We start from the raw sequence: 12,977 nt of genomic DNA, 5'->3' as shown, positions 1-12,977 counted from the left end.
GATCATAATTGGTGACTGAAGTGGATATTTGAAAACATTTGTTTATGTATGCGTCTCATTTTTATTCATATTTGAGAATGTTCCACTTGATTTGAAATGAGCTTTACCATTTTTTTCAAAGTTATTTTATTTGCTGTGCATTTTACTAACCCCTTGCTACAGATTTTTTTTATATAATATGAATCATAATCCTTATTATTCAAACTGGATTAAATCATTTCTTAGCATGCTTACTAGAGAGTGACAGCATCGGGTGTCATAGTGTCAGCCTGCCTTGACGTAAAACAAAGTTCTGTGTCACTCAGGAAGTTTCGCAAAGGCACTCAGGGAAAACCTGGAAAACTCAAGGAATATGGCAATGTCAACTTGGTAGACACCCTGTACTTGCATTATTGAAGAATTGTTGTCCCTTATTAATGAATCAGGGAACTTGGTATGGACTTCAGAAAAGGTTACTTCTCCTTAAATTTCGTGACAGTTATAGTCAGGAATGTGGCCCTGTCGTTACTTGTACTTTTACTGTTTCTAGTGTAGAACTTGTTCGGCCAGTTTATGTGCTTCTTGCGCATGAAGTTTAGCGTGACACAATCGCCACCAAGACATACAATGAGCACTAGTGCACAACTGTTTATTTTTCATAACACAGATGCTGAATGTAAGCTGAGTACAGGAGCAACTTGCTTCTTCATTTCTCTTCATTTTAAGGCATTCACTATGTAGCGTGTACAGTGTGGTCCATTATTATAGAGAACCGTTAGTAAATGGCCAAAGTTAAACAAAGGAGACACAGCAGCAACAGTTTTTCAAAGATAGAGGGCCTAATAGGAAGTTTCAGGCAGGCGCCTATACATGCGTAACCGAAGTCGTGGCGGAGTGGTTAGGGCGCCGGCATTGGCTTCGGGAGGTGGCTGGTTTGAATCCCACCACCGGCGGAGACCCACCGCTTAAACGGGTACAAGTGTCTCCCCTGCCCGGACCATGGCTCCAATTCGTGGGATGTGCACTTGGGAGGCGCTGCTAACTCCGCTGCATCATTCTTCAAACCAGCTTAAGATGGCTAGAAGTAGGACACCCTGTGGTTGCTGACTTAACTCATTCGGTCGTAGACCTGGGTGGTATGTCTGGCAACTCACGCATAAATTAACCCCCCCACCCCCATACATGCATAGTCATCCAGGCCTTTATGTCATATGGTGGTGTACTGATCGATGATGGAGTGCTAAACAGGTGTTCTCTTTTGGAGTGGGTTGGGTTTTACATAGATATAAATGTAGCATTGTGCCAAGGCATCTCATTTAGTCCCACACATTTTTTGTAGTGATTGCATTGGTCTAAACTTCAGGCGTAAACATCCTGCCATATTGGTACACAAGTATCTATTCCTGTTTGTTAATGATTTTGGCTTATTTCTTTCATCCCTGTCTGGCGTTGCATTTGTGCTTGATGGTCGCCTTTCGGAGTGACTCAGTGGCTATGGCAGTGCGCTGATGAGTGCAAGGTCATGGATTCGATTCCCAGCCACGCCGGCTGCATTTCGATGGGGCGGAATGCAAAAAAACAAAAAACAAAAGAACACTCATGTGCCATGCTTTGGGTGCACATTAAAGAATTCCAGGGTGTCAAAATAAATTCAGAGACCCCACTGTGGCGTCCATCATATTAGTTGTGTTGCTTAAGATGTCACTTCCAGTCAGTCCATCAAGCAATCGGTGTTTGATGTTCTTACTCTTGCAAAATAAGCCGTCTTTGCATGTTAGCCTCATAGGTCTGCGACTTTAGGCAACGTGGTCATTTCTCACTTGACTTGCAGCTCAAGGAAAGCCCAGAAGTGAGCTGGAAGGCGCACGTGAACGACGTCCTCACCAGCGTTGATTTGACCGAGAAACGTTCAGCGTTGGCGAAGGACCTCTCGGGTGGCATGAAGCGCAAGCTCTCGCTCGGCAATTCCATGATCGGAGACTCCAAGGTGAGGCCGCGCTGGAGCTGTTTTTGTTGTGCCATCTCTGGTTGCATTCCTAACTGTTGTGGTGCTGGCTGCTGTACTGTACCATAAGCAATGGCTGTGTAATCAGCCCTTCTCATAACGCAAACAAATAGCAAATTCAAAAGAAGCTTGTTGGGGCAAGCCGTAACACAAGTGGTGTGAGCATCTTGAATTGGAAAGAAAGAAATTGACAAAAAGTGTGGTACAGGACTGGCCCATACACCTCCATGCACAGCTGACACGAGACAGCTTAGTACACAGAAGCAGGGGCAAGCTCGTGTAGGTTCTTCGAAATTTCGAAACCCTGTAAAGTTCTTTTTGGTAGACAGGAGTGCTCAAAGAAGTGGCTTAATAAGCATAAAAAGAATAGATGCTGCTAGGTGAGCTTTGTAAAGGAGCTGCAAAAAGCCCTTGTTTATGCTTATCTATGCCTATTTATTTATTATTTTTGGAAATGGGTATTGTCTCTGTTTTGGTTGTGACCTATTGAGCAAGACTGCAGCAGTGCCCAGCAGTCATAGTCATAAAAATCTGAGGGGGCAGGTTTGCAAAGAAAGCTTCGCTTTAGAAATGCCGTAAGAGTCTTGTCCTCACTCGTGGTCTTTGGGTCCGCTCGCAGATCCTGATTTTAGACGAGCCGACAGCGGGCATGGACCCACAGGCACGTCGCGCGGTCTGGACGCTGCTGCAGAACCTGCGCAGGAGCAAGACGATCCTGCTGACCACTCACTACATGGAGGAGGCTGACGCGTTGGGTGATCGCATCGCGTTCGTGGCCCACGGCAGGTTGCAGTGCTGCGGTTCTCCACTGTTCCTCAAGAAGCGATACGGTTGGTTTGGCTCCCCCACTTTGCACCAACGACTGCGTGCCGTATCGAAACAAGCACTCGTCAGAAAGAAATCAAGTCAAAAATGATGTTTCATGGTCGCTATGGATTCCTTGTTCACGATCTTGTGAGCAACTAGCATAAGGCCCCCGAGCTCTATGCCCCAGTCACACAGGTGAAGTTAATGCCAGGAATAGTGTAGAGCCTTCCTGTTAAGTTTTTTTTTTTAATGCTTTTACACCAAAGTTGCATCTGTGCATGCATTTTCAGTGGCATTAAGCATCACAATGACAGTTAGCTGCAGTGTACACAGGAAGTTTGTTTGCCAGTCATATTGTCATCAAAAAAACTTTCTGGTGACAGCAGCTGTCCCCCACCCCCAACACGAAATGGTGGTGTGGTGATTGCTATTAGCTGTGAAAGAAAAATTTTCTTTTCACAGTACTGCTAGCTCCTCTCTAGTCTGAACCTGACAGAAGTGCAATCTGGGCAAAACATTCACAAGTTGCCATGTATTTCATGTGGACCTTGTTGTATGCTCTTAACTCACGCCATTCTCAATGTTGCAGCATTTCGTAAAAAGTCTAATTACAGTCCGTCTAAGAGCAGTTCGTGTAAGAACAGTCCGTGCAAGAACAGTCCGTGCAAGAGCAGTCGGTGCAAGAGCAGTCGGTGCAAGAGCAGTCGGTGTGAGAGCAGTGGAGGTTGGGGTCACCTAATTACTTATTGAGTGGCATGTTTGCTGAAGGTCTTCCATAATAAAAGCTTTATTTCCACCAATTGCCTTAGTACACGGAATCTGCATGATTTCCTTTCTGCACTTCAAGTCCTCTCTCCATCCTTGTTTAGCGTTACAGCTATTACCCCTATAATTTCCTTTAACATTGCTCATTGCACTGCATCCATTTTTTTTTCAACCTTTCTTCATGTTAGCCTCTGAGTTTCAGAAGCTAGCAAAAATGCCCTAAGGAATATTGAAAGGAGGATACTGACGCAATGAAAAGTGCATTGAAAGCAGGCTTTGCCTTCTCTTTCAGGAACGGGCTACCGCATGAGAATTGCCAAAGGAAGTGGCTGCCGTCTCGGTGTAGTGACGGAAAAGGTCACTTCAGCCATTCCAGCAGCCCAGCTTACCTCGGACATTGGCCATGAAGCTATGTTCAACCTCGGCTTCCCACCAGCGTCCGATGTCATCCCGCTTCTGAAGAACCTTGAAGGAAACAAGGAGAGCCTCGGCATCGTTAGCCTTGGAATATCGGTCACAACCATGGAGGACGTGTTCATCAGGTACTCTTTCAGATCTTCAAATTTTCAAAATGCCGCAGTGGCTGTTTAACACTTGAGGCAACCTTGCAGCTGTAGCACAAAGAATGCAGCATTCTCTTGCTCAGCATGAGGTCAAGGGTTTGATTCCCACAGTTTGGTGCTCACATTTTATGGAAGCACAGAACCAAAGCCACTTGTGTACTGTACATTTGGTATACATTGAAGGATGAGAAAAATAAGTGGAGTTGCATTAGTAGATTACTATGCTTCTGTGAATATTAATTTTATGGTTAAAAAGTCGAAGCGAATACCGCTGAATGCCATGCATAAGCTCCTCACTGTTGTTTTTTTTTCCAGCTACTACATTGCGTTTTCGGAGTCCCGACCTAAAGCCCATTGACACCTACGTATTCGTTCCCATTTGATATGTTGCCATTCTGTAATGTCCTTGCATGTTACGCTGCATTCCAGTGCAGCACTATCGTAAATGTAGTGGTGCACAAGCAAATGCAAAAGTACGAAATGCGAGACATGTGCAGTCGCCAGCCCCGATAAGCGTGTTGTGGCGTGGTTGTGTTTGCCGGCTCGCCAAAATCAGCTTTGGCTCAATACAGACATGTTATGCGGTGAAGCATATTAGGAGTGGTAAGGGGCCACTGTTAGGGAACATAGCACGTTTCAGACAGTACTGTGGCAACTTACCGCCTTCCTCACTGATGCTTTCCCGGCTGTTACGTTTGTTTTCCACAGTCCCTTGAAGAATATACCAACGGTGTTCTACTTTAGTAATAGTGTTGGGTAATTTTGTAGGAAATGGTTTGAATAGTTGTCGGATTTGCATAAGAACTTGATACACAACAATCAGAAGTTGACAAATCTAAAGAGCAACAATATTCTAGTAGAGGTGATAAAGATCATCTCTGGAACCTTTTTTAATAAATGCAGTTGGCATTGTTTTGGGAATGTATGTCTATGTGTCCATTGTGTCTATTCAATCTGTCTTGGGTCACTGCCTAGTCTGTGGTTTAATTGGTAGAGCATCAGGCAAATGTGCTGATGCAACCGAGTTTGGAACCGACTGTCGGACCAACTTTGGTCACTGGGTTTGTGCCACTCTTCAATGAATCTCCTCCATGCCAACTTTGGTCACTGAGTAGATCATGATCTAATGGGACGTAGAGTATCCTTAGAGCAATGCAATGTAATTAAATTAATCCATTGTTATGTCAGTCAATCGGTCGATCAAACAATCAATCAGTTGTGTAAGCTGAATTGACTGCATAAAACGGGAGATTTGTTTAGCTTCCTCTTGTGGCCATTTATCTGCGCTGGCATAAACAAAAGAGGCTTGACTGTCGTCTCTTGAGGTTAAATGTTAGGAGTTTGGAGTTGTGTTAAGAGTTATGTGCTTGGCGCATTATAGCCTGCACGGCTGCTGCGCCATAAAAATCCCAAATCATCATCATCATCATCATCAAATGTTAGCGCTACTCTTGCTGTTTGTTTGTAGAGCAGGAATCCAAACGAAGGAAGCACTTGGGTTGGGTCAGGGGAGAAAGAAACATAGCCGCCAGCATCCATATCCACTTGATGCTGTGAAGCAAACTGACAGCTAAACGAAAAAGAAATTTTATCCAGATCCAATGCGTACTTTGAAATCTGTGTGAAGCTTTTGTGAAGTGGTTAATCTAATTTGCCCGTTTCATTCCTGTGTCCTTGGTGTACAGGAAACTGGTGCGTATTCATGTGCTGTCGCGCACCCATGCTATGCAGTTTGGCTCGAAGAGCTAGATGGCATGATTGAAGCACATACATGCGATTGTGGCTAATGGGTAGAGCATCAGGCTGCTGTGTTGGGTGACCGAGGTGCTATCCCACCATCGGCGATATAATTCATTTTTTTTTAAAGTGTGATCTATTTGGCAAGACACCAGCAGCAGCACCCAGCAGGCCACTATCGGGAAAGTCTGGGAGAGTTAGAAAAAAAAAAAAGCTTCATCTTTAAAACTACCCAGGTACAAGAGTGCGCTGTGACTGATACACACTGACCTGTCTCTTGCAGGGTCGGCGAGTTGGCAGACATCAGCTTCGAGACGAGCGGCGCATCGTCCAGCTCTCACAATGGCACCGATCGCATGGGCGGCCTGGTGGAAGGTGTGTGTCCACAGCTGTTAGCTGCCCTTTCCTTTGTAAAGAGGGTTACCTAAATGAGGGAGCCATGCATAAATGGTGCGTCCGGTTAACTGACTGGTCCCTTCCTGATTTCTCACAGAGCTGGCATTTCGTTGTGCGTTTCATTTAATTCAGTTTTTGGGTGTTGCACTTGTCTGCTCTGCGATAGCTTGTGAGCTGGACATGGTGAAGGCAAATAGTGTATCAGTCTAGGGTGCTCCATGCTTTTTTGTGTCATGCTGACCTGCTGCGGTAGCTTAGCCGCTATGACGTTGCACTGCTGAGCTCGAGCTCGCAGGTTGATCCCAGCCGCTGCGGCCACATTCCGATGGGGGTGGAATGCAATGATGCCCTTGTACTTAGATTTAGGGGCATGTTAAGTAACCCCAGGTGGTCGAAACTAGGCTGGAGTGCCCCACTACAGCGTACCTCATAATCAGATTTCAGTTTTGGCTCGTAAAACCCCAAAATTCAGTTTCTTGAATGCTTTATCTTCAGAAACGACTTCATTACTGCGAAAATTGTATTTGTACGGTACTGCGCTATTATTCCACAGTATAGACACCCTGTGATTAACAGGGTCATTGGCATGGGCACATCCGGCCACAAAAGTTTATGTGCCACGGGATCTCGGAAAACGTTCAATTCCCGAGCAGCCTGTAGCAGTAGCCAGTAAAATGGTACATGACAGTGTTACCATATTCTAGTTGAGGCCCAAAATGCAAATACTAGGCGGCAGTGTGAGGTTGCTGAGATATGCAGCTTCTTCTCAGATTTCGTGGTCCGTAATATCTTGTGGCCTGCTGTACATACCAAAATCTGCACTGGCAATCTCAACACTTTCCTTTTCTCATTGATAGCTTGCTATTGATGGTTACGAATTCCTATTTTTCCACTTTCCGAGCACTCTTGGACAGCTAGCGCCATTTATAGATGTATTCAGGATCTATTTAGTCTCGGTTTTTGGTTTGTCTTCCGCTGCACATGGATTTTTAAGGGGCCTCCAGAGAACAGGCGGGGTTGGCATGATAAGCACTTGTACTTTCCAAGATGGCATCGGTGTCGTACGCCACTCATGAACAGAAATGTCGCATTTCTACAGGTACCAATGTGTCTGCACGCGAGTTCATGGACTTTGGAAGCAGCACTGATGCAGAAGACAATTTCAGTTAGTCATATTTCAGGACGGAGTTTGGCTTTCTTCGCTGAACTGCTTCGTAGCTCCCATGTGTTGATACAGTGGAACCTCGTCAATTCGAAGTCGGTCGAACCGCGGCAAATCATCAAATTAACAGGGCTTTCGAATGATCAAAAATGGACGAAAAACGAGAAACAAACATATGAAACGTGGCTGTATCAACACTGCACCTTTATTTCGCCTGAAAAACGGTCACTTGAAGTAGTCATCGATGCGTGACTGCTTGGCGCGGTAGTTAGCCACACCGTAGGCTGCGTCCTCCAGTCTGCTTACAGTGTGCAGCAATTCACTGTTACCGCCGCTACACTCCACAAAACTGCGCACAACGTTCAGCGACTCAACGACTGCAGCTAAAGCTGGTGCTCGGGCGGGCTCAACATCGCCTTCACCTTCGTTGGAAGGCCCGTTGTCACATATTTCTCCTTCCAAGTCGGCATAAGACATTTGGACATCAAGTTCTGCACTCAAATATTCTGCAAAGGTCAATCCATTGCTCTCGTCACCGTTTTCTTCGTCGAAGTGCGTCTTCCCATAGGCGTCAAGGATCTTTGTCTTATTCTTCAATATTGTCGAAAGGGTCGATAAAGGCACCTTGTGCTTTTCTGCCAGCTGTGTTTTGGAGCTCGTCCATTTCTCAGCCTCCTCAATTAGGCACACTTTCTGGCAGAGAGTCAGAGTTCTGTACTTCGGCGTTTTCTTAACACCAACACCGCGCACGTGGTCAAGAATAACTAGCAGAGCACAGAACACGTCTGGTCGCGGAACCGAACAGTCAAAACACTACGAGCAGTGCCTGCCACAAGCTAGACAAAGAAACAACGGAAACGGAACCAGAAAAATTTCAACCTAGCCGCACCTGGTTGTTGCTTTGTCAACTTAAGCTAGCCTCCAAAACCAGCTGTAGCTCTGTACAGATCGCTGAGGTACAAAAAAGCACCGGAAACAGAAATTTGATTTAAAGTGCCACCTGACTGCCACTCCGGCAACTATACTGGCCTCAGATACTGGCACACTAATTTTCTTGTTGCGGATCACGATGGCACGGAAAAATCACGGTGGCCATGGTTTAAACTGGCGTATTATTCGGATATGGGCACGCTGGCTGTTCAAATTATCTGGCAAAATTTGCATGCAAACTGTTGGGACCGCTGAAAACCTTAGAATTATGCGGGATTTCGAATAAACCTAGTTCGATTTAGCGAGGTTTTACTGTATAAAGATATCCTGCATGTTCCAAAGGTCATAGTTCTCATCTATACAGTGTTAACCTCCTTCAGTTAGGATCATTTGCCGATGGCTGTACAGGGAGTCGAGTTTAGCATGATAAGTTGGCGGAGAGTTGACCTTGGCATAGCGGTAAGGTTAGCCAATAGGGTGAACGTTTTCTTTTATGTCGCAATAAATTTTTTACATAGCATAGTTTGACATATTAGTTCTGCGGGAACCTGTAAGGTGGAGAGAAATAATGAATAAAGAGAAAATCAGTCATCCACCCGTTCGTAGCAATTGCAACACAGGAAACCCATATGGGTTCCTCGAAAGAAAAGCCTCATAGTTGAAGAAAAATTCGTCCTGGTCCGGGACTCGAACCCGGGACCACTTGCCTTTCTGGGGCAGCTGCTCTACCATCTGAGCTAACCAGGCGGCTAGCAGATGGCAGGGCGAAGTCGAATTTGTCGACAACACGAAGCAAAGGCAAGAGTTTGACGTAGTAGTTCTGCGGAAACCCGCAAGGTGGAGAGAAGTAATGAATAAAGGGAAAATCAGACATCCACCCGTTCGTAGCAATTGCTGCAAAGGAAACCCATACGGGTTCCGCGAAAGAAAAGCCTCATAGTTGAAGAAAAATTCGTCCTGGTCCGGGACTCGAACCCGGGACCACCGCCTTTCCAGGGCAGCCGCTCTACCATCTGAGCTAACCAGGCGGCTAGCAGATGGCAGGGCGAAGTCGAATTTGTCGACAACACGAAGCAAAGGCAAGAGTTTGACGTAGTAGTTCTGCAGAAACCCGCAAGGTGGAGAGAAGTAATGAATAAAGGGAAAATCAGACATCCACCCGTTCGTAGCAATTGCTACAAAGGAAACCCATACGGGTTCCTCGAAAGAAAAACCTCATAGTTGAAGAAAAATTCGTCCTGGTCCGGGACTCGAACCCGGGACCACTGCCTTTCCGGGGCAGCCGCTCTACCATCTGAGCTAACCAGGCGGCTAGCAGATGGCAGGGCGAAGTCGAATTTGTCAACAACACGAAGCAAAGGCAAGAGTTTGACGTAGTAGTTCTGCAGAAACCCGCAAGGTGGAGAGAAGTAATGAATAAAGGGAAAATCAGACATCCACCCGTTCGTAGCAATTGCTACAAAGGAAACCCATACGGGTTCCTCGAAAGAAAAACCTCATAGTTGAAGAAAAATTCGTCCTGGTCCGGGACTCGAACCTGGGACCACCGCATTTCTGGGGCAGCCGCTCTACCATCTGAGCTAACCAGGCGGCTAGCAGATGGCAGGGTGAAGTCGAATTTGTCGACAACACAAAGTGAAGGCAAGAGTTTGACGTAGTGGTTCTGGGGAAACCCGCAAGGTGGAGAGATTGTAGCAGTTGTAGCTTTGTAGCAATTGCTACGAACGGGTGGATGTCTGATTTTCCCTTTATTCAGAAGGATAGTTTCTGGAAGCACAGGTACTCTGTGTTGAAAATGTTTGCTCTGAAATTTTTTCAAGGTTTTCTTGTGCAAAGCAACCATGATATGTTTATATAACTTTTCTTTTTCTACAAAATTTTTGTTTCAAGATTTTTTTTTATTGAAATTATTTTTTATAAACACATTGTTTGTTAGAGAATTTCTACCTCTTCAACTTGATGCAATATACACTTTAGTATCAAGCATGACCTGTGATACGGAAAAGTATGTATTTACTAGACCCAAGAATGCTGCTTGTGGATAAGGACTGATGGTTTCAGTCTATGAGTTTGATGGGAAATCAGCACTATTCCCAAAACTGCATTTTATTCTTAATTATTAGTGGTTGACTACAACTCATTAATCATAAATGAGGCATGGCAGCTGACATAGTACTTTCACATTGCAGCCTTAAACCTGTCCAAACTTTACATCACTTTCTTGCTTTCAGAAGCTCTGTTCGTAGTGTAAGGAACAGTTTTGGACATCTAAAACCATTATTCTCTTGTAAAGCTTGACTTAAATGTCAAGTCCTTTCTAAAGAGTTAAGACTATAAATTGAGGCTGGGTGACAAGGAGTTACTCGGAGAATACAGCACGAATACAGACAGAGCTGGACGCTGGAGAAATCATTGTACCTTATTGCCAACTTCCAGTGAAAAGTCAGTACAGGTCTTCTGTTGACATTGTACTGTATGTTGGCAAGCTTTCCTTACAAGGACATGTCCTGCTCTGTCCTTGTTCGATGCTGTAATCTGCTTCTCACCGTTTGCTCTCCCCACAGCGCTTTGGAAGAAGGTTGACGAGTGCCGGTACGTTTGCGTTGCAGACGACGAATACCCAACATTCCAACGCACAAGTGGCCTACCGCTGCTTGCGCAGCAGGCCACGGCATTGTTTCGGAAGCGGTGGCATGCCACCAAGCGGCAGTACTTCCTTCCCATCCTCGCCATTGTCATCCCCGTGGTCCTCTTTTTCCTGTACACCTTGCTTGACATCCAGGACCTCGAGGCGACAACCATCAAGAAGCTCGTTTATGACGTCGGCAGTTATGCCGGTTCCACGAACGGTTTCTTCAGCAACGGAACTTCGCCACTGGGCAGGGTGGATTTCATTGATGCGATGACTCAGCAAAGAGTGATGGTCAAGAAGGACGTGGAACATCCCAATGACTTCCTTCTCAACGTGGCCCGGCAAAGCCTTGCAGAGTACAATGGAAAGTGAGTGATTGTTACTCAAAACTACTTGATGGGCACATTGGGTGATACTCGGAGAAGTCATTGTGGTGCAATAAGATGGTAATGAAAATCTGAAGACAGGACAGGCAGATAGGACAGTGTTGGCGCTTTATCATTCGTGCTGTCCAGCTGTCGCTTCTTTGTGTTTGTCTTATTTTTAGCTACAATGACTTCCTCTAGTGAATGTTTCAGTGTACCTTTTTTCAGCTGCTACTGAACTCGTGGGAGCCTCATTACAGGCTCATATGTACTGACGAGGGCACACGCACAATCATACAACTTCCAACACTTTGTCTCCCGTCTTCAGTGCGCCCTCCTAGTGTCTTCCTTGTGTATGTCCTATGTCTTTTTCGTGCGCTACTTTGTGAGTGCTGCTTTGTGACTGCATTTGCTTCCTACATGTCCTTGCATCCTCCATTATGTCTGTGCCCCATTTGTGCTGTACTACAGTGCTTTCATGACATGCCTGCCACCAAGCCTTCGGTTGAACGCATGTTTGCTACATGGCTTTTTTTTACTCTTGAACATGGCTGCTCATATTGAACATAATTCAAATACAGTTTTTGTTGCTTGGGGTGACTCTTGCTAGTGTTGTTTTAGCTTTTGATGTCTGGCTTTTTGGAAAAGAAATGCTGTATGCATTGGTGCGTTGTGAACATTTTGATCTTTAAACCTTCGACGTTCAAAATTTTTCTAAAGATCTAGCGTTGATCAGTAGCGAGAAAAGGAAGGATAGCCTCAAGCTGGAGCCAACATTTAGACAAGGCAGCTGTCTTCATTATGGCTTGTCATTGTCAGGATTTGTCTTTGACAGGGCAGTGTCCTGACGACAGCTAGTCCTGGTGAAGGCATATTCCATTGTCCCAACGTAACTGCAGCCTGAGGCTTGCCTTGTTTGCCCACTGTAAATCACTTGAAGTCTTTATTGTCCCGGAACTGTGTCTTGTTTGGATTTCCACATGGTTGATATTTTCTCTTATTGATTTGCAATATACTGTGTCCCAGCTAACATTAGCCAAGCTGTTTAACAACAACAACAAAAGATTAAAATGAGAAGTTTGAAAATACTGAACACAGTAAAAACTCATTAATTTGACCTTCGTTAATTCAGAAGATCGAATAATTCGGACTCGTCCTTTGGTCCCGTCAGGCGTATGCATTATTTAATGCAGTGAAACTCTTGTTAATTCGGACATATTTAGCTGCACATCAGTGAATTCGGACAACTCTCGGAGTTCGGCAACTGCTGTAGTGGCGCAATAGTGTGGCACAAAAGAACAAAAGTGCCGCTAGCGTCCACCGAAACAAAGCGACGGAGTTCACATCGCCATAGTCATTAGTAGAAATTTTGCATGAACGACATCAATGCCATAACGCTGTGTGCCTATTTGTGCCTTTGAAGCCTTTATTCTTGCGTTTACCGCCGCACATAGCACTGCGTTGGCCGCGTACCTTTATGACTGCGTAGTCGCCATCCATGATCGCGTCTATAGCGACTGCGGTCTCGTCCGCACTTGTTGCAGCAAACAGTAGTTTAGTTTTCACAAGTTTTCGAGGATGAAGAGCACCGGCTACATCGAGATGGACAGCGACCAGCATGGGTGAAAATATAGCA

The 12,977-nt window shown here is 45.3% G+C and overlaps 1 protein-coding gene and 2 non-coding genes across 6 annotated transcripts in view; 1 reads left to right on the top strand and 2 right to left on the bottom strand.

The window, feature by feature from the left end:
- The window catches only part of LOC142564420 (phospholipid-transporting ATPase ABCA3-like), a 114,240-nt gene that overhangs the window by 53,516 nt on the left and 47,747 nt on the right, over positions 1-12,977 (top strand). For 3 of the 4 annotated variants that reach the window (XM_075675415.1, XM_075675413.1, XM_075675412.1), the window contains 5 exons: positions 1,811-1,966; positions 2,604-2,814; positions 3,849-4,098; positions 6,140-6,231; positions 10,909-11,344. In XM_075675415.1, the coding sequence (XP_075531530.1) occupies positions 1,811-1,966; positions 2,604-2,814; positions 3,849-4,098; positions 6,140-6,231; positions 10,909-11,344 (1,145 nt within the window). The remainder of the gene's footprint in view (positions 1-1,810; positions 1,967-2,603; positions 2,815-3,848; positions 4,099-6,139; positions 6,232-10,908; positions 11,345-12,977) is intronic. The other variant, XM_075675414.1, reaches the window with a different exon arrangement.
- On the bottom strand, positions 9,298-9,372 carry TRNAS-GGA (transfer RNA serine (anticodon GGA)). The gene has a single exon. It is a non-coding gene; the product is annotated as a tRNA-Ser (tRNA).
- On the bottom strand, positions 9,579-9,653 carry TRNAS-GGA (transfer RNA serine (anticodon GGA)). Its single transcript has one exon. It is a non-coding gene; the product is annotated as a tRNA-Ser (tRNA).

The sequence above is a fragment of the Dermacentor variabilis genome, chromosome 11 (assembly GCF_050947875.1).
Source record: "Dermacentor variabilis isolate Ectoservices chromosome 11, ASM5094787v1, whole genome shotgun sequence".
Lineage (NCBI taxonomy): Eukaryota > Metazoa > Arthropoda > Arachnida > Ixodida > Ixodidae > Dermacentor > Dermacentor variabilis.
The sequence above is the reverse complement of the archived record's forward strand: the minus strand, read 5'-3'. Positions and strand labels throughout refer to the sequence as shown.